Source organism: Myotis nattereri (genome assembly GCF_964212035.1).
Source record: "Myotis nattereri genome assembly, chromosome: 9".
Lineage (NCBI taxonomy): Eukaryota > Metazoa > Chordata > Mammalia > Chiroptera > Vespertilionidae > Myotis > Myotis nattereri.
Genome location: NC_138084.1, coordinates 4,971,440 through 4,990,015, shown reverse-complemented (window position 1 = coordinate 4,990,015; position 18,576 = coordinate 4,971,440). Strand labels below are relative to the sequence as shown.

General features: G+C 57.3%; 4 protein-coding genes across 5 annotated transcripts; 2 read left to right on the top strand and 2 right to left on the bottom strand.

Moving 5' to 3' along the window:
* Positions 1 to 25: 25 nt before the first annotated feature.
* On the bottom strand, positions 26 to 6,356 carry VPS51 (VPS51 subunit of GARP complex). The gene is made up of 10 exons (XM_081099184.1): positions 6,099 to 6,356; positions 5,524 to 5,653; positions 3,672 to 3,818; positions 3,371 to 3,590; positions 2,544 to 3,261; positions 2,072 to 2,287; positions 1,662 to 1,880; positions 1,129 to 1,250; positions 947 to 1,034; positions 26 to 409 (listed from the first exon to the last, which is right to left on the bottom strand). The coding sequence occupies exons 1-10, from the start codon at positions 6,321 to 6,323 to the stop codon at positions 149 to 151; spliced, it is 2,346 nt and encodes a 781-aa protein (XP_080955310.1). The 5' UTR covers positions 6,324 to 6,356; the 3' UTR covers positions 26 to 148.
* Positions 6,357 to 9,228: 2,872 nt separating this feature from the next.
* TMEM262 (transmembrane protein 262) lies at positions 9,229 to 9,760 on the top strand (the record flags this gene model as incomplete). The annotated part of the gene is made up of 3 exons (XM_081100381.1): positions 9,229 to 9,402; positions 9,507 to 9,606; positions 9,684 to 9,760. The coding sequence occupies 3 exons, from the start codon at positions 9,229 to 9,231 to the stop codon at positions 9,758 to 9,760; spliced, it is 351 nt and encodes a 116-aa protein (XP_080956507.1).
* Positions 9,761 to 9,809: 49 nt separating this feature from the next.
* ZFPL1 (zinc finger protein like 1) lies at positions 9,810 to 14,405 on the bottom strand. Its single transcript, XM_081100380.1, has 8 exons — positions 14,244 to 14,405; positions 13,821 to 13,930; positions 13,415 to 13,526; positions 11,493 to 11,686; positions 11,323 to 11,395; positions 11,106 to 11,249; positions 10,755 to 10,878; positions 9,810 to 10,251 (listed from the first exon to the last, which is right to left on the bottom strand). Exons 2-8 carry the CDS (start codon positions 13,920 to 13,922, stop codon positions 10,065 to 10,067), a joined length of 936 nt encoding a protein of 311 aa, XP_080956506.1. The 5' UTR covers positions 13,923 to 13,930; positions 14,244 to 14,405; the 3' UTR covers positions 9,810 to 10,064.
* Positions 14,406 to 14,532: 127 nt separating this feature from the next.
* CDCA5 (cell division cycle associated 5) lies at positions 14,533 to 18,332 on the top strand (the record flags this gene model as incomplete). Of its 2 annotated transcripts, XM_081100199.1 has the most annotated exons (6): positions 14,533 to 14,677; positions 14,828 to 14,922; positions 15,017 to 15,082; positions 15,161 to 15,196; positions 15,833 to 16,255; positions 16,446 to 18,332. In XM_081100199.1, the coding sequence occupies 6 exons, from the start codon at positions 14,632 to 14,634 to the stop codon at positions 16,524 to 16,526; spliced, it is 747 nt and encodes a 248-aa protein (XP_080956325.1). In that variant the 3' UTR covers positions 16,527 to 18,332. The 2 variants fall into 2 exon arrangements, with proteins under 2 accessions (XP_080956325.1, XP_080956324.1); XM_081100198.1 differs by having other exon boundaries at positions 14,632 to 14,677; positions 15,017 to 15,196.
* Positions 18,333 to 18,576: the final 244 nt, after the last annotated feature.

Sequence of the window (18,576 nt, the reverse complement as noted above, 5' to 3'; positions counted from 1 at the left end):
AAGTCCCGCCCCTGCAAGCCAGAGGGAGGAGACGGCACATCTTTATTTTTCGGGTCTTGCGGTAAGAGGGGAAGGGCCGCGGGGACTGGAGGTCCAGGGATGCGCGGGTTGGGGCAGCTGGCCAGCCTGTGCATGACAATGGCCTGGCCTAGCCGCGCTCGCAGATGACCTCTACCACACTGGGTTCCATGGGCACTGGGTCCGGGCATCGCAGGGCAGCTGAGGCCACCACCTCGTCCAGCAGCAGGTGCACAAGCTCCTCGTCGGCCACGAAGCGCCACAGGTAGAGCTGCAGAAAGTGGCAGTCCACCTGCACCTGCTGCAGCCCAAAGCGCCCGAAGGTGCGCAGCCGCACACACTCCAGCAGCGTCTTCAGGCTGATCTTGATGATGCCCGTCAGCACTGACACCTGCAGGAAGGGACACGGGGATGCGGCTCAGGACCGTGGGTGTGGGGGAAGGGCACCCACGTTAGGGCCAGGGACACAGTAAGACGCCAGTAGCTGCAATGGCATGGAAAGCCCAGGGAGGGAGGGAGGGATACGAGATTAGCCTCGTCATCTGGAGGGAAACACAGGGACTGTCCAGCAACCATAGGCAGAGATGGGGGTCAGCAATGACGGGGGGCTGGGGGTTTACTGAGTCAGAAGAACACGGGGTCCCCGAGTGTGGGCTGGGCGGGACTGAGACCATGGTGTGAACAGGAACCCTGGAGGACCCAGGACCGCTGTGGGAACTAGCAAAGAGCCAGAGAGACATGCTGAGCAGCACCCACACCCAGGCGGGGAGCACACCAAGGCCGGGGCAAAGGGCCATGGGATGGTGATGGTGGGGCTCTGGATACTCGCTCCCGGAAACACCCCTCAGACAGACTGGGGGGATAGAACGCTAGGGCTCCCTGGCCGGTGTGGGGACTCTGGAAGGGGGGTTCACTGGTGACTTCAAACCTTGTTGAACTCAACAGGGCTGAACACATCAATACGCTCAGAGAACAGCTTCTGGATGTTGCTCAAGAGGTTGGTGTCCATTGGGGCACTGGATGGGGGGGGAGGGGAGACAAGCATTCAGAGCCCACCCTGCACCCGTTAACCTTTGTCCCTTCCCCCAGGGGCTAGTCTGACCAGCAGACCTGGGTGTATAGCTGGGTGCATAGCGGCCCTGCTGCCGGGAGCTGCTGTACACCGAGAAGGTCCTCTTGCTGGAGTCACTGCTCTGGGCCTTGCGGACACCCTCTTCGTACAGGAGCCCCACCTGGTGGTGGAAGGAGACACTGCAAAGAGGCCAGAGTACAGGGGACCTCCAGCTCACCAGGTGCCCTGGGCAAGGGCTAAGGATGCCCTAAGCTACACTCACTTACTACAAGTCACACTTGTTACCAGAATCACAGGTAGTCCCGGCTTGGTACCTCACTGTCACCCAGTCTCTATTTACAGAAGTAGTGGAGTGGGGTAAAGGCGAGACATAAAGACACTGAGGCCCTTATTTTCTGGGTGACTCGGCCTCGGCTTCCTCATAGGAATGGGGGTGATGATGCCACAATCTGGGGCTGAGGAGGAATGAGGCCACGGATGCAGGTGCTGCCTGGTCCCTGAAGTCGTGACCCTCAGAGGGTGTTTCCCAACACCCCCTCGCCCTGCACCCTCGGGCTCCCCTGACCAGCACCTGCACGTCAATAGCCGTCGTGTCCTCCACCACCCGCTTCATGACAGCGCGCACGTTCCGGGGCTCCAGGGTACTGAGCCAGTCCCGCGTCTCCACGCTCTTGCGCAACATCTGCGATATGACCAGGCCCTGCACCTTCACATAGTGGGTCAGCAGCCGCCGTGCCGTCTCCCTGGCCTCTGCACACAGTGTGCTCACAGGTGTCACTGGAGACTGGTCCTGAGCCAGGGATGCAGAGGACAAAAAGGTAGTGGGTGCTGGGGGAAGCTCAGGGGCCACTGCCAACCAGGAGCTGGGCACAGGGGAGGTTGGGTTGCGCACAGGCAGCTGGCCTCACCGTGAGGGCACTGCCTAGCCTCCTGCTTTCCCAGCACCACCACCCCCTATCCTGCTATGAGCTGGCCGTTCACCTGCACCAGAAACTGTTCATCAGTGAGGGTGAGAATGTAGGAGATGGTGGCCGTCTCATAGTCCAGGCAGAGGCGGGAGAGGAGCAGGAGCAGGGCGGGTGGCGTGGCACCTCCCTTCTCCCCAGGGCTGTCACAGAAGCTCTGAGCCGTCTGGCACATGGACCGGATGAAACCCACGATGAGGCCCTCACGGACGCCCTGGCTGCAGAACTCGCCCTGTGAGGAGGAAGGGCCGGGTATACAGCAGGTCCCCTCTTCCAGGCAGGGGCTGCTAGTGATCCTCTGCTGGAACCCTAAATCTAAATGCCCTGGCCCTTCCCCATCCCTCCAGGCTCTGTCAGTATTCCTCACAACTGCCTGAAACCACACCTAGAGTGCCTGGGGGCAAGCACTGTGTGCCCTGGTGGCTACCAATCTGCAGAATGAATAAAAGAATGCCCAGAAAAAGAAAGTGCCCAGGGGCAGGCCATACCCGGAAGTAGGGCTTGTTGGAGAAAGACACCTCCTTGGCGGTGAAGAGGTGTACAGCAGCCAGCGAGGCCTTGATGTGGCTCAGGATGGAGCTGGCCACATTGGCCAGCAACTCGGCCAGGCCAGGGCCTTCCTTCCCGGCCAAGCGAGGTGCAGCCAGCGCCTGACGCACGTCCGTTAGGCAGCCCAGGAAGGCCGCCCGCAGGCCCTGCAAGTGGTGGCCCAGGCGCTCCCGGGCTACTCGCTCCACGATCTCTGTGGCAGCGTCGGCCAGCCCAGCAGCAGCAAGCAGAGCGCCAGGTGCTCGCAGGCGCCGGTGGAAGCGGTCTAGTGCCCGCACCAGCAGCGAGTTGTCACTGCCACCTTGCTCCTGTGCCAACCGCCTCTCCACCAGCGCAAAGTAGCAGCCGCCCAGCTCCTGGGCAAAGGCCGCCAGCTTCTCCGCACCTGCCGGGCCCTGGGCCGCAAACAGCTCCTGGTAGGCTGTGGCCACCTGGCAGAGGCCACCCACAAAGCCGCTGCCTCCGTGGTCGGTAAATTCTAACACGTCAGGGGCAGGAGGGGAGGGCCCCAGCTCTGCCTCCAGGCTTCTCAGCTCTTCCTCCAGCCGCCCTCGGGCATGTGCCAGGAACTCCTCACACAGCTCCTCTGCGGGCTCGCCCAGGGCCAGCAGCAGCTCCACGCATTCCGCCTGCTCAGGGGCACCGGAGCCGCCCTCCCTACCAGGAGGAAGATGGCAGGGTAGAGCAAGAAGACAGAATTTGGGGTGGGGCTGGGGGAGAAGGGAAAGTGCAGGGCAGGGGTAGGATGGGGGCCCAGAGGCCACACCTGAAGCGCTGCCGTAGCTGCTGGGCCAGGCGAGCTGTGATGACCTGGCAGTCATCCTGGATGGCACGGAACGAGGGCAGGTGCTGGTACTGCTGCAGCACGGCTCGCGCACGCGCCTGGTAGCGCACCGCCTGCCCGTAGGCGCCCAGCTCCACGCACTTGGTGAGGCGCGAGGGCAGCTCGAAGAGGAACTGCAGCTTCCGCAGCAGAGCGTGGACCCCTGGGGGGTGAGGGCAGGTGGTGTCAGCCTCAAAGCCCTGAGGGCGGCTCACTTGAGCACCTTCTCTGGGGCAGTGCCCACCTGCCAGCTTGGTGATGCGCTCGTGGCGGTCCTGCAGTGTGGCACTGATGCGCGCGCTGAAGTCTGTGATCACAGCCATGTTGGTGGCCAGCCGGTCCATCTCATCCTCCATCTTCCGGAAATCATTCTTCATCTTGCGGATGGTGTCTGCCAGGGCAAAGGCGCAGGAGAGGGAAAAGGAGATGGGGGGGCGCAGTGACAGGTGCAGCACTCAGCCTGAGGACACAGCACAGGTGCTCTCACACACGCCCTCTTCCCAAAGGCCCTGAGCCCACTACCGCCCTGAGGCACTAACGGCTGCACTGACGTTTGGCGTGATGCGGCTGCAATGGTGCCGGGTCACAGTAAGTGGGGGAGGGGTATCATGTCAACGCAGCAGGTGTTTCCCGAGCACCCCTTGTGTGCCCCTAGCCCTGGGGCAGTGGGGAGACAACTCACAGTTCCTGCCCTTGGGAGACGCCCAGGGCCAAAGGAGGGCACAGGGCACCTGCAGAGACCTGTCTGCTCTTTCCCAGGGGCATCCTCCGTGCCCAGTGCACTGCCTGGCACTGAGGAGACAATAAATACTTGTCCACCTTTATCTCCTTCAGACTTCCCAAACCCTCCACCTGCCTCCAGAGCATGGTCGGTCTTCTCGGAAGGGTCTTTCCCTTTTGTCCGACAGAAACCTGACCAAGGAGGCTGTTCTTCCTCCCACACCCAGGCACCTCAGGGCCTGGCCCCTTCACGAACGCTCCCAGACAGTCCCACTCCTCCCTGCAAGACCCCTGCTTCTTTGAAGACCACGCCATCAAACGATCCCCCTCCCCGTTGCTGTCCCTGTGTCCTCCTTCCATGCCTCTCGGTTCTGATCAGTCACCTCCCTGTGGACTCAAACACCCCTTAGATGAGCCTGGGGGACATCCTTGACTCTCTGTCCTCTGACCGCCTCGCTTCCACCTTCTCGCCTCTGCCTCATCTGTGCCACCCTCCCCTCGTCCTCAGCAAGAACTGCCTCCCCTGACCAGGGCTTGACCATGCAACCTTGGCATATTGGGGAGGCACTCTAACCAACACAGCTAGCCAGCCAGGGCAGCTCTGTGCCCCCTAATAGCACACATTTTCTGTTTCTCTGCTTAATTACAAAGACGAAAGGGCCCAGCCGGTGTGGGTCAGTGGCTGAACACTGATCCAGGAACCAACAGGCTGCTGCTTTGATTCCTGGTTTCCCCAGTCGGAGCCCTGCAGGAGGCAGCCGACTGATGAGGTTCCTCTCCCATTAATGCTTCTCTTCCCATCCCTCTCCCTTCCTCTCTGGGAATTAAGGACAGGATGAAGGAAAGAAGGAAGGAAGGAGGGCAGAGGCAAGCCCCTCCTCAGGACAGACCTGGACCAGAGAAGAAAGCTCCCACGAATGAAAGGAGCTAACCCTGGCTGCGGCATCCTTAGTGCCAGGTGTTCCAGGTACAGCAGATTCATTAACTTCATTTTCTCCTTCCTCCCCTGGGGTGCTCAAAACAACACTCTGGCCCTGGCTGGTCTGGCTCAGTGGACAGAGCATTGGACTGCGGACTAGACGGTCCCGGGTTCGATTCCAGTCAAGGGCACATGCTTGGGTTGCGGGTTCGATCCCTAGTGGGGGGGTGGGGGGGCATGGAGGAGGCAGCTAGTCAATGATGCTCTTTCATCATTGATTTTTCTATCTCTCTCCCTCTCTCAAATCAATAAAAATATTTAAAAAAACAAACAAACAAACAAACACAACACTCTGAGAGCAGCTGGAATTTGGATCTCCTCCTTCTAAAGCCCCTGACAGCTCTCAGGGGAGGAACGGGGAGGTGGGACGGAGGGAGCGCGCCCCCGGGGGACTCACCTGTGGCCGAGATGAACTTGTTGTAGTTCTCATAGACCAGGGTCTGCATGTCGCTGTCCAGGGCCCGGATCTGCCGCACCATGTCCGTCTCGCTGTCCATCAGCTGGGCCAGGGGGCACTCTCTGCGCAGCTGGAGGAAACGGGGTGTGTAGTGCTCAGGTCAGAGGGTTCTCGTGTCCCCAACCCTTGCCCCGAACTGGAAGGCTTTCGGTGCAAGAAAACCCTTTCCCCACCCCCGTCAGGAACCCGAAATGGCGTCTATAGTGGCACAGCTCAGGAGTTACAGGTTTGGGGGACCATATTTGGGGTTTGTCAGCCTTTGAAATCCTCAGCTTCACCCAAGGCCCAGCCCCGAGCTGTGAGCGGCGGGGCCACGCCCGCGACCCGCCCGTCAGCTCAGGGGGCTCAGACCCACCCAGACTCCCCACGCCCCCTCGGGCTCCAGCTTCGCGCCGGCTGCCTGGCCGAGGGTCGGCTACTTTCACGACCCCCTGCTTCTTTCACCTCCGTAAGAGTCGGCGGCATGTTCTGGGGGTGCACTATATCGGGGCCTGGTTCCCCCCACATACACTTACCTTGTCCAGATACACTTCCGGGTCGAAGTGCGCCCCGTTCAGGTCTGTCGGGTCCAGGGGGTCCGACCCCGGGGGGCGCCCCGCCGCCTCCCCCTCCGAGAGGCCGTAGTAAAGCTTCAGCATCCCGTGCGCCTTCCTGCGACGCTCCGGAGCCTCGGCCTCGGGCCCCTCCGGGGAGTCCCCGGGGCCAGAGCCCGGGCCGGGCCCCGCGGCTGCAGCCGCCATCGCCCCCACTGCAGCCCCCGGCGTGAGGCTGGGAAGGGGCCTGGGAGGAGGCACTTCCGGGAATCCTAAAGTGGTGGAAACGAGGTAGTCCTTCAGGTGAAACCTTCCCCCGCCGTCCTGGGTCCTTCCAGATTAGAGTTCCCCCGCATCTTTCTTCCTCGAGCGAAGAGGTTCCGAGAGAGCCCTGGTTACCCCAGCTTCTCAGGTGGAGGGAAGGCAGGTAGTGGCTCCCAACCCCGCTCCCCGGCTCCCCCATTTCCCCGCTTCCCGGCCCCCCGACTCCACTGCTACCCCGCTCTCCCCCCCACCCCGAAGACAGGACCCGCTCTCTGTAGAGCCAGAGAGAGCTTGTGCCTGGCCTCCTGCCACTGCCTGGGTTCCATTGCCACCCCAATTCCCAAAATTGGGGTACATTCTTCACAGGGGAGTTGCGAGTGTTAAATGCACTTACAGTACGCCACTCGGAGCCTCTAGAGCAGCCTCTGGAAGCCTGGTTCTCTGACGTGCATCAGAATGACCTGTGGTGTGTTTTGAGACTGGGCTTCCTCCAGACCTAGCTCCTTTTTAAAAAGTCCCCAGGGAATTCTGGTGCGCTTACATATACCGTGTTTAGATCTTAAGTGACTGATAGGATGTGCTGAGTGAGGGGTCGAGTGGAGACGACTATAATTCTCAGGTTTGACTTGGGTAAAGGTGCAGGCCGGCTCACCAAGATGAAGAGCTCAAGATGACAGGGGGTGACTAGTTCACACTGAGACCTGCTAAGTTGAATGGAACCGCGACCGTTTGGTGCAGGGGAGGACGCTCTGTTGGTACGGCGTGGTCCATGCACTGAGAGGTTGTAGGTTCAATTCCCAGTCAGCACAGCACATATATCCAGTTTGCCAGCTCGATCCCCAGTAGGGAGCATGAAAGAGGCAGCCAATTGATGTTCCTCTCTCTCTAAAATAAACAAAAGCATATATATGTATATGTACATTTTAAATGGCACCGAGCTGGGAGCCCTAATATAAAAATATTTATTTGTATTCAAAGGAGAACTGAGGTGCAAACAATTGTTTCAACAGTGGGACCATGGCCGGGCATTGGGTCATCGCCCCTTCAACGTGTCAGGAGGGAGCTCTGAGGGGCTGTCGTGATGAGTGCCACTGGGCAGCAAGCATGGACGGAGAGGTCAGGCTCTAACCCCACCCACTGGAGGCGGAAGACTTTGGGCCATGACCTGACCTGGGACCTGATGTCCCGGGCAGACAGGCGGGTGGCAGTGGGGGTGCACACGTTTAACACTAAGTCCTCCCTCTTCTACTTCAGTTGCTGGGAACTTACACGTCCCTTTACACCATTTCTGGCCATTTTTCAGGCTGACTTTGTTGACAGTCTTGGAGTTTGTTTGTTTTTAATAAATTTATTGATTTTTTTACAGAGAGGGAGAGGGATAGAGTTAGAAACATCGATGAGAGAGAAACATCGAACAGCTGCCTCCTGCACACCCCAACTGGGGATGTGCCCACAACCAAGGTACATGCCCTTGACTGGAATTGAACCTGGGAGCTTTCAGTCCGCAGGCCGACGCTCTATCCACTGAGCCAAACCAGTTAGGGCTTGGAGTTTTTGGTTTTAAAAAAATATATTTTTATTGATTTCAGAGAGGAAGGGAGAAACATCAATAAGAATCATTGATTGGCCGAAACCGGTTTGGCTCAGTGGATAGAGCGTCGGCCTGCGGACTGAAAGGTCCCAGGTTCGATTCCGGTCAAGGGCATGTACCTGGGTTGCGGGCATATCCCCGGTGGGAGATGTGCAGGAGGCAGCTGATCGATGTTTCTCTCTCATCGATGTTTCTAACTCTCTGTCCCTCTCCCTTCCTCTCTGTAAAAAATCAATAAAATATATTTTAAAAAAAAATCATTGATTGGCTGCCTTCTGCGTGCTCCACACTAGGTGCTGAGCCCACAACCCAGGCATGTGAGGAATTGAACCCATGATCTCCTGGTTCATAGACCGACGCTCAACCACTGAGCCACACTGGTCAGGGGAGTTTTTTCCTCTTACATGTAGGGAGGAAATGTTTTTTTCTTGGCTTCTAACTGTCCCTTCTCATTCCACAGCCACAGGTAGAATTAGATTGTAGTCTCAGTTCTGACTCCCTCACTCATCAGCTGTGAAAGCTTGAGCTAACAAGCCCTCTCTGTACCCCCAATTTGTGTGTAAAATAGAATTTATGCCACCAGCCCCAGCTTTCTCATGGGACTCTTGGGATGAGAGACATGGGTGTGAAAACCTCTGAGTGCCGGAAGGCGGCAGAGGGGGAAGCTGGTCAGATCAGGTCCCTGAACATGTGGGTAGAGGATGAAAACCAGTTTTTCTTAGGGCCACACCTAAGGGGCATGGGGAAGGTCCCAGGACAGCCATGGAAGATCTGCCACCCCTCTCCTCCCCTCGGTTCTTCTCTGTTAGGTGTTGAAGCAAATACCTGGAGCTTGTGAGCCCAGGCCTCACCTCTCCTGGGACCCCCTCCCACGCCCCCTTTCCCGAGCTGCAGTCCTCCATCTGTAGCGTGCCCACACCAACTCCTCAGTGGAACTGTTGAGAGGACTCGGAGAGAAGACATGCAAAGTGCAGAGATGGGATGTGGAGACGCTGTCCCTTCAACACAAGACCCTACTGATCTATACCTTTAGCCCACCGCCCCTCCACAATTCAGAGCGCCCCTGGCCACCCATGAAACTCCTGTATTGGCTGAAACCAGCCTGTGTTCTAGAACCTTGTCTCCTAAATGATCTCCTGGTTCTAGAATCCCACTGCTATTTGAGATGGCACGCTCTAGAAGCAGAGGGGTCAGCTGCTCTTCCTGGGCGTCGTCTGCTCGCTCAAGCTCCACCGCCCCGTCTGTGCTGCCGCCAGGATGCGATGGCAGGACCGCATTGCTGTGCTCTTCCTCCCGAAAGGCATGATGCTCACCGTGGCTGCACTGCTGCTCTTCCTCATGCACCTGGGCATCTTCGCCAGTGACGTGTACAACTTCTGCTTCACCTACCGCTACGACCGCATGAGCTTCCGCTATACAGTTGTCCTGATGGTGGGCCAGGGCAGGGGCTCAAGGGCTGGTTGGGGGAGGCCCAGGGGCTGATGGAAACCCCGGCTGTGCCAGGGGGTCACTATCCCACTGGATGGGGCCTACAGTTTTCCAAGGTGATCAGCATCTGCTGGGCCGCCATGGGGTCACTCTACGCTGAGATGGAAGATTACAAGCTTGTTCGGAGCTTTGCCCTGACCATCCTGAGTGAGTGAGGGAACGGGGACCTTTGGAACCCTGAGAAGTGGCAGGGAAGCCTGATGGGGGCTCTCTCCTCCGCTCAGTGCTCAACGGAACCATGTTCTTCAACCGTCTGTCCCTGGAGTTTCTGGCCATGCAGTACCGGGAGGAGAGCCACTGAGGCTGGGGGATTGGGTTGAGAAGGGGGAAGGAAAAGGAGGCTTTGGGAATTTGAATAAAGTCTGCCATTTATTTCCACCTGTCAGCTCCCTCATGGGTTGGGGGTGGGAGGCCAGAGACCCAGGGGAAGCAGGTCAAGACAGACACTTGATCTGCAAGGACCCCAGGCCCAGTCTACAGCCACTCTAGTGGACTCGGCTTTGGGTCTGGGATCTTAGTGTCTCAGACTTAAGAGGAGCAGCAAAGGGCCCTCAGACCGGCCCAGCTCCCCTTTTCAGGGCCCCAGGTCCTAGGCTGGCCCAGCCTCAGGAGGGACCCACACGGATGTGAGGGTTCATGAGTGGGTCCAGGTTGGGATCATTGTCAGCTGCAGCCCGGCCCAGGCGAGACATGAGGGCAAGAAGGGCCAGGAAGCCCAGCAGTCCCAGCAGCAGCAGCAGCCCCGCCCGCTGGAGCAGGGTCAGCGGCCGCTTACGAGACCCGTCCCGGCTCCTGGGGGGACGAGGGGAAAGTCAGACCAGGCCCCAGTCTCTGGTGGCCCTGTGGCCCGGAGAAGAGCCCTGGTCATGATGCTCATCTTCGGGCCCCAGCACCACCATTCCTGAGCCTCACTCATTCCCTCAAGTGTGCCATGGGGATGACCATCCTGTCTCTGCCCACTACAAGGGTGACTGTGCAGCTTGAACCAGCTGAGGCGATGACTGTTCTGGAAACTGGAATGTGTCAGGCATGGGGACAGGCATAGATTGGATGGTGTTGAAGCAGGAAGGGGCCTCAGAGAGCCTGAATGCAAACCTCATATGTAAGGGCCAAGCGAGAGCCCGAGAGGGCAGACCCAAGACTTTTATTGTCAAGCTGAAGCCTCTCTACACAGCCTCAACACTGGGTACCCCGGTCAAGCCCCTTTTGTCATGAAATCTTTGTGCCCGGGGCCTCTGGCTCTCACTGCCTTTCCTCCCGCCTCCTGGCATCCTACCCCACGTAACCCGGTGTACCTGAGCAGCTGGGCCAGCCAGCCCAGGGCAGGCCTGCGACGGTACTTGTCATCATCGCAATCCCTGTGGAGGCCTGGTGCCCGATCATCATCCCGTGTGTCATACACCTTCCTTGGGGCCGAGGCTGCAAGGGCAGAGCCACGAGCATTCACAGGCTCAGGGAACTGCTCCACCGCAGGGTGCGAGGGGAGGCAGGAGATCCTGGCCCTTCGAAGCCTGACACTGTATCTCAGAATTGTGGGTAGGTAACGTCTGTGCTTGGAGTGAGGAAGGGTCCCTCTGGTGGGTCTCTGGGGCCCTGAGCTCCCTCCACCCTACTCCATCCCCTGGCCCAGACAATCCTTGGCTCACCGTGAGTCAAGGGATCGGAACTGCCCATGTGGATCACTGTGTGCTGCTCAGGTCGGTTGGGGGGCGCAGGGGGCCGGGGGGCTTGGCTGTAGAAGGCGGGGGCAGTGGAAGTGCTGGCTACCTCTTCTTGTGCCGAGGTACTGGCTGTGGCAGGAAGACAGCTGTCAGCAGAGCAGGGAGGCAAGGGCCCCAACAGTAGGTGGAGACCACCACTCACCATTAAAGCTGGACCAGTCAGAGAAGTCAGAAGTGTTGAGGGGCTCGGGCTCCGGGCTCACCACCTCATCGATCTGGAGGAAGGAACCTGTCTCACCAGGCTGCTCAGTGCGGTCCCCACTCCCTTATGTGGCCCAAGACAGATGGACAGACAGACAGAGGGACTCTCACCAGAGGAAGGCCCAGTCCTGCCCGGGCCCAGTTGACCGTGGTCAGCTTCTCTCTCAGCACAGAGGCCACAGGGCCAACCAGGTTGCTTGGGGGGAAGATGGGGCCACTGCAGCTGGGACACTGGTAGCCAGCAGGCGCTGTATTTCGGGGTAGCTGGGCAGCACGTTCATTGAGGCAGGCCCAATGGAAGAGATCTTAGGGCCCGTGAAATAGCAGAGAAGAGGCATGAAGAAGAAGACACTTTAGGCTCCTCGCCCAGCAACAGCCCCCAGCCCCCTGCAGGGATCTACACACACATACGTGTAGCCCAGAGCCTCCTCCTTCCCATCCTCACTCTAGGTCCATGTCATCAGTGTTCCCTAAGCCTTCAGCCTTATTGGCTACCGCCATCGCCCTAAGTCAAAACAGATGCCACAAAGTTCCCCAGCCCACTGTGGCGTGGGTCTGGGTGGGAAGAATTTGCCAATCAACAACAGTTTCAGAAAAGCTTCCTAGACATGCACACAGGCACACGTGTGCTTGTACACACCCATGGGCACAAATATACATGGGCTTATAGATACATAATCAAACACAAATGCCATCCTGGTGGCTGTACTTACAGACACATCAACTCACACGTACACATCTATACATTCACTTGTTTGCTAACACTTGAGCGCCCTCACCCACACATTCTCCTGCAACTCCACAACACACCTGTAGTCATGTTCACACACGTTTACCCACTCACGTATAAGTACTAATGAACACACTAACACTTATGTGAAGACACCATGCACATAAAATTCATGCACATGTACCCACATCCTGACACTAAAAACACTTAAGTGGAGCTCACTCTTTTGCACTAGCTCCTTCAAAAAGTGGAACTAAGACCAACTGATGTGTCTCCTTCACGTCGATGTTTCTCTCTCTCTGTCTCTTCCCCTCCACTCTCTAAAAATGAATAGAAAAATATCCTTGGATGAGGCTTAACAACAAAAAAAGTGGAACTAAGACTCTTAGACCAGAGTCAGGTCAATGTCATGACACGTTTGCTGACTTCTTTCAGCAGACTTTACTGTGGGAAACTCATTTCTTCTCTGTTCAATCTTGGAATCAGCAAAGAATCTTTTTTTTTTTAATCCTCACCTGGGGATTTTTCCATTCATTTTTAAGAGAGGGAGAGGGAGGGAGAATGGGGAGAGAGAGAGAGAGAAACATTGATGTGAGACACATTGAGCCCTAGCTGGTTTGGCTCAGTGGATAGAGCGCCAGCCTGTGGACAGAAGGGTCCCAGGTTCGATTCCAGTCAAGGGCACATGCCTGGGGTTGTGGGCTCGATCCCCAGTAGGGGGCATGCAGGAGGCAGTCAGTCAATGATACTCTCTCATCATTGATGTTTCTATCTCTCCCTCTCCCTTCCTCTCTGAAATCAATAAAAAAAGAGAGAGACATATTGATTGGTTGGCTCCAGCATGCACTCCAACCTGGGCCTGGGATCAAACCTGCAACCAAGGTACATGCCCAAGATGGAATTGAATCCAAGATCCTTCAGTTCTTGGGCCAACACTTTAATCACTGAGCAAAACTGGCCAGAGCTCAGTAATGAATCCTGAATGCCTGAAAGCCCCATGCTTTCAGCTCATGCCTGGTCTGGCCAGCTAGTGCTCACAGACACAAACACACCCACAAGTTTGACTGACTTTCCCTCAACCCACAAGACTGGAGGGCTAGCAGCTTTAATTTTTAGGGAAAGACACCGAGGCCTAGGAAGGGAAAATGACTTGCCTTAGTAAACACAACATGTAAGTAACCCAGCAAGACTGGGAGCTCGGGCTCCAACCTCCTTAGCGAGGCAGTCTCACTGTCCTGCTGTTTGCGGAGGGCATGGAACCCAGCCACCAAGCTGGGCCTGTCCTGAAACCCCCAGGACGCACCATAACAGACAAGGCGGGTCGTCTCTCGCGAGGCCAGGGGTGTGTTGCACAGGCGGCAATTGGGGCTGTAGTCGCTATCTTGGAGCCACTGCAGGTAAGATTGAACGATGCACTGGAGTGGGAGAGAGAGGTCAAAACTGAGCAGGGGCTCCACAACCCAGCTACCTGAGACCCAATGGTCTAGCTCTCATCGCAGAGACTTCTTTCGTTCGTTCAATCAATAAAGGTTTACTGAGCACATACTGTGGGCCGGACTATGTCTTTAGGACTAGGGGTACAGCAATGAATCAGATGAAGTCCTTGCCCTCGTGGAGCTTCCATTCTAGCGCCTGGCGCCTCATGGATTTGGAAGAAGCCACTACTACCTGCCCTCCCAGTGCCCTGCTCAGCCGCTCTTTTCAATCACCTTGGCGTGATTGGCGACCAGGCAGTGCTCGCAGACGTTGACCCGGTGTTCGAAGCAGAATAGGTTTGTCACCTTCCTCTTGGGGCACTTGCAAAGGCCCATGGTCCACCCTGAAGAAGGGGTCTGAGTTGGTAGGCAGCCAGGTTCTGGTGGCCGCCACTTAGGCACTCACCAGCCAAGTTCGTTTCTACTCCCCTGGACACTCTCCTGTTGGTGCCAGCCCCAATTTCCGGCCCGGCGCCCCTCTTCACTCCGGACCACGCCCCCAGCATAAATCCCTCCCCCGAAGACCCCCCCTCATTCCTCCTGAATCCCGCCCCGGCCAGGCTCCTCCAGCCGCGCCCCTCCGATACCCCCGGCCCCGCCCCCAGGGGCGCCTCCTGGGTCCCACCCCTCCAGGCCCCGCCCCCTTTCTCCACAGACCCCACTCTCAGTGTTACTGATGCACCGCGGCACCGGTCCCGGCGAGCGGGAGCGCTGGTCCGAGGGGTAGACACCGCGCCCCGTCGACCTCCGGCTCAGCTCTTTCCAGCGCCGGCCGCCCCGACTATCCCTCCGCTGCCACGTCTCTTCCGGGTGCGGCGCGTGCTGATGACGCCAGCACGCCACTGGCCCCGCCCCTGAGACGCTTTACGTGGGTGACGGGAAGAGACGCGGAGAGCGGACCGTCTTTCCCCCTCCCGCCTTGCGTCACTTCCGCTTCCTCACGGGCGAGGCGGGTAGTTCGAACGTTTCTGCTTCGAAGGAGCCTGGCGGTTGGCGCGAGCCCCACCACCCTCGGTGGCGGCGCGGCGAAGGTCGAGACCAAGATATGTCCGAGAGGCGGACGCGGTCCGGCGGGGCCGCCCAGGGCTCCGGTGAGCGGAGGGCGCGCGGGAGAGATGGGGCCCAGGTGCTTGAGGGACGCCGTTCCGTGAGGGAGGCCCTCCCCCTACCGCCTGAAGAGGCTCGGACCGGGAGGGCGCCCCCGACGGGCCTGTTTGGGAACCTCGGTCTCTCTTTTCCAGGGCGAAGGGCCTCACCTCCTACGCAGTCTCTGCGGAGGTCTCAGCGGAAATCAGGCTCTGATCTTCCCAACATCCTCCCTGAAATCTGGCCGAAGGTGAGCCCGGGATTCCTCAGGCCCTTCCCCAGGCGCCGCCCTCCCCAGAGGCCCCTGGGCTAGTGTGGAACTCATGGTCACCCCTCCTCTCCAGGCACCTCATGCGACTCCCGTCAGAAAGCCCATCGTCTTGAAGAAGATTGTGGCTCATGCTGTAAAGGTAGGGCTGAGAGAGGGGTTGTGGGTGGGGAGCAGAATTGGGGGCTGGCTGTGTGATCCGTTAGCGTTGTCTCCACAGATCCCGTCTGTGCACTCGCCTCGGAGGAGCCCTCGGGTGAGTTCGTTTTCACCTGCTTTGCTGCGTGGAGTCCAGGACCTTCTGGAGCTGGGAGGGGGCGTGGTGTCCGCTCACATCGGCGGAGGGCGCTGTTTGCAGTATTTTGAAAGTTTGCCTTTGGACATCTGTATGCGTTGTTGATCTTGCTTCCTCCTTAGACTTACTAGGTCTTGATACCCTGGTGTCCTCCCCCATTTTCCTTCTAGCCCCCCCCCCCCAGGCCTTTACCCCTCTATTGTCTGTGCCCATGGGCTGTGCATACAAGTTCTTTGGTTGATCTCTTCCCACCCTCCCCTACGTATTGTCTACTTTTCTCCACTAGACTGCTCCATGGAGACGGGTTTTCTATGTTTTCTTCCCCGGTCACATTTTGGGGACAGAGCTGGCAGCGCCAGTAGGTGGCGGCAAGTCTTTTTGAGTCACAAAACCACACTCCTCAGAAGCAATGACCGGCTGTTCTTTTCTCCCCTTCCCCACGTCTATCTTAGTCTCATTTCTCTCCTGACCCGTCTCCTCTTTTCCTTTTAAAAGTGTGTGTCCAGTGGCTCTTTCCTTCCACCCTAAATCTCCTCGGGCCTCCTGGAAGCAATAGGTCTGAGTAACAGGGAGGCATTCTCTCTCCTGTCCCGGTAGATTGCTTTTTCCTTGGAAAAAGAAAACAATCCTCCTACCACGGAGCCTGCTCAGGAGGACCTCTTCCGGCAATGCAGTGTCCCTGCCACTCCCGTGCAAAGCCCAGAGCAGTCAAACTCCAGTGAAGGAGACCTGGACACCAGAGACTTGGAAATGTCCAAGAAAGTCAGGCGGTCCTACAGCCGGCTGGACCCCCTTCACTGTGCCTCCACCTCCACCTCCACCCCAGGCCGCCCATCCTGCTTTGGCTTCCAGAGGCTGCTGGGGACAGAAGACCTGGCCGGAGTCTCACCTTTGGTGTGTTCAAAGTTAACCGAGGTCCCCAGGGTCCCTGGGAACCCTTGGGCCCCAGACACGACTCTCCCCGGAATTTCCCCACCCGTGAAAGAGAAAAAGAAGAAGAAGAAGGTGCCGGAGATCCTGGTGAGTGGGGCAGGGGCCTTCCTCTGCTGTCATGCAGACAAACGGGGAGATGCCGGGCACATGCTGGGCTGGGGCTCAGCTCTGGTTGTTTTGGGGGAAAGACAGCACCTGCGTGCAGGGTGTGGGTAGACATGCTCCAGACAACGTGTCCTCTTCCCCACTCACCTGCCTCCCATTTCTCTTCCCCCAGAAATCGGAGCTGGATGAGTGGGCTGCAGCCATGAATGCTGAGTTTGAAGCTGCTGAGCAGTTTGATCTCCTGGTTGAATGAGATGAAACTGGGGCGCACCTAGCCAGACCTCCTTCCCCCTGTACATAGCCTCTTCTTCCTATGGAACAGACACTTGGGGTCCCCTTCCCTGGCCTTGCTACCTGTGCATGTGCTGTTGCTGCACGTGAGGTCTGCCCTTGAGTGTTTGTGTGGTGGCAGCTGTAGGAAATAGGGTTCGCCTGGCCGGTGTCCTGGCTGTAGTCAGTGACCCACCATCGTCTCCTCCCCACTTCCTGCAGTGTCCTGGCCAGCTTCCAGTTGGGCTACAGACTTGGGAGGGAGAATCCCCAGCCCAGCCGGAGGAGGCTACAGGGCTGGGGATTGTGGGTGAGAGCATCTCTCCTGTTGCTGGGGGATGTGTGGCTGCCCTGTGCCAGCCCCAACAGAAACGCATCAGCCCGTGTGGCTCAGTGATTGAGCATCGACCTACGAACAAGGAGGTCACGGTTCGATTCCTGGTCGAGGCACATGCCTGGGTTGCATGTTGAATCCCCAGTGTGGGGCGTGTAGGAGGCAGCCGATCAATGATTCTCATCATTGATGTTTCTCTCTCTCTCCAACTCTCCCTCTCTGAAGTCAATAAAAGTATATTTAAAAAAGAGAAACTGGCATCCGCAGCCAGAGCTGCCTCAGGCTTTCTCTCCTGAGTTGCCTTCTGTTGGTGGCTTGGTTCCATTTATGTAAAAAGGCTTGGGTTTTCTTAGATTCTGTAGATGGTCCAGGAGAGAGTTTGTGGATTTGGGACAGTTCTGTCTGTGAGGAAGAAGCTGGACACTCAGGCAGTAGAGTCGGGTTTAGGAGCGTGGGAAAGCCTTAGTTGGCTTTGGACCCTAGGCGTTTGCTCCTTAGAAGCTGTATTTTATATTCCTGTGTTCTGCTGTTGAGGTATTTGGTTAAAAACAAGGCTGATGGAGTGCTGGCTGTGTAGGGCAAAGGGTGCATTTGGGGGTGTGGCCCCAGGTACCACAGGTTCCAGCCTCTACAGAACCTGAGGCTCAGCGGGGAAGGGGCCCATGGCAGGAGGTGACCCCTCTTGTCATGCACACCTGTTTCTTACAAACTAAAGTTCACAGTCTATTCAGCTCTAGAACAAAAACATATAAGTTAAGCCGTTCTAGTCCCACTAGCATTTTGCAGCTACACATGTAAAGTTCTAGGAAGCTTTTCTCACGGTTCAGAAGGGGCAGGGGTTGATAGCAGTGTTAACCTTCAGCTTCCTTAGTGCCCTGTCACAGGAGGACACTGCCTGAGGCAGGTGCTAGGAGTTGAGCTAGGGGGCAGAGAAAGATCATCTTCGTGCTTTCAGGGAACCCCACTCCCACCATTTCTCTTCTCAATGCTGGTAAAGGTGTGCTTTCAAAGGCTGCCCAACCACACTTTGCTCCACCTCCCATGTTTTGAACCTTTGCACATTTACAGGTTTGTGGAAGTAGAGGCTAGTGAATAGCAGAGTGTCAGGGAAGATATGCTTGGTTCAGTTACCTGAACGGCGCTAATGAAACTCTTTACGATGCCTGGGAGTCCCAGACTACCTGTTCAACGCTTTGTGCTTTGTCAGATCTTGCAAGCAAGCCCCTTTGTCAGGGTGGGCCAGATGGCCTTGAGCTGGACCACACCTGAAGAATTCTTGTCCTCACCGGCTGGTGGGCAGGACTCCTGAGAATTGTTTTAGTCCTGCAGAGTCAGGAGTAGCCAGATGATGTTGAGTTGATGTCATTGCTGCAAACTTCTTCCTGAAAAACTAAGAATGTGGAGTTTAAGGGGAAATCTGTTCTTTGTTTTATTAATAAACCCGGTTGAAGCGTTTGTTTGTTCTGAGATTGTGTTTCTTTCGTTGGGTCAGAGGCAGAGCTGAGGGTGTGAGGCCCAGGAAGCTAAGCCTTTGGGCTGTGTCACAGGGTTGCCCCATCCCCCATGTCTTTTTCTGTCCAGATGCTCACACCGTTCTTCCAAGTCTGGGCTACCTGCCTCAAGGGGAGTTCCAGGATGAGGCTGCCAAAAGCTTCGTCCAGAGCCTGGGAACAAACCCTATCCCCCCATCCTGAGTCAA

Excerpts from the sequence above, each read along its gene's own strand:
- VPS51 (XM_081099184.1), bottom strand. The coding sequence starts at position 6,323 with ATGGCGGCTGCAGCCGCGGGGCCCGGCCCGGGCTCTGGCCCCGGGGAC. Across the intron at positions 5,654-6,098 it reads CGGAAGTGTATCTGGACAAG|CTGCGCAGAGAGTGCCCCCT; the intron begins GTAAGTGTATGT and ends CGTTTCCTCCAG. Across the intron at positions 3,819-5,523 it reads CAAGTTCATCTCGGCCACAG|ACACCATCCGCAAGATGAAG; the intron begins GTGAGTCCCCCG and ends TTGCCCTGGCAG.
- ZFPL1 (XM_081100380.1), bottom strand. The coding sequence starts at position 13,922 with ATGGGCCTTTGCAAGTGCCCCAAGAGGAAGGTGACAAACCTATTCTGC. Across the intron at positions 11,687-13,414 it reads GACCCGCCTTGTCTGTTATG|ATCTCTTCCATTGGGCCTGC; the intron begins GTGCGTCCTGGG and ends ACGGGCCCTAAG. Across the intron at positions 11,396-11,492 it reads CAGGACTGGGCCTTCCTCTG|ATCGATGAGGTGGTGAGCCC; the intron begins GTGAGAGTCCCT and ends TCCTTCCTCCAG.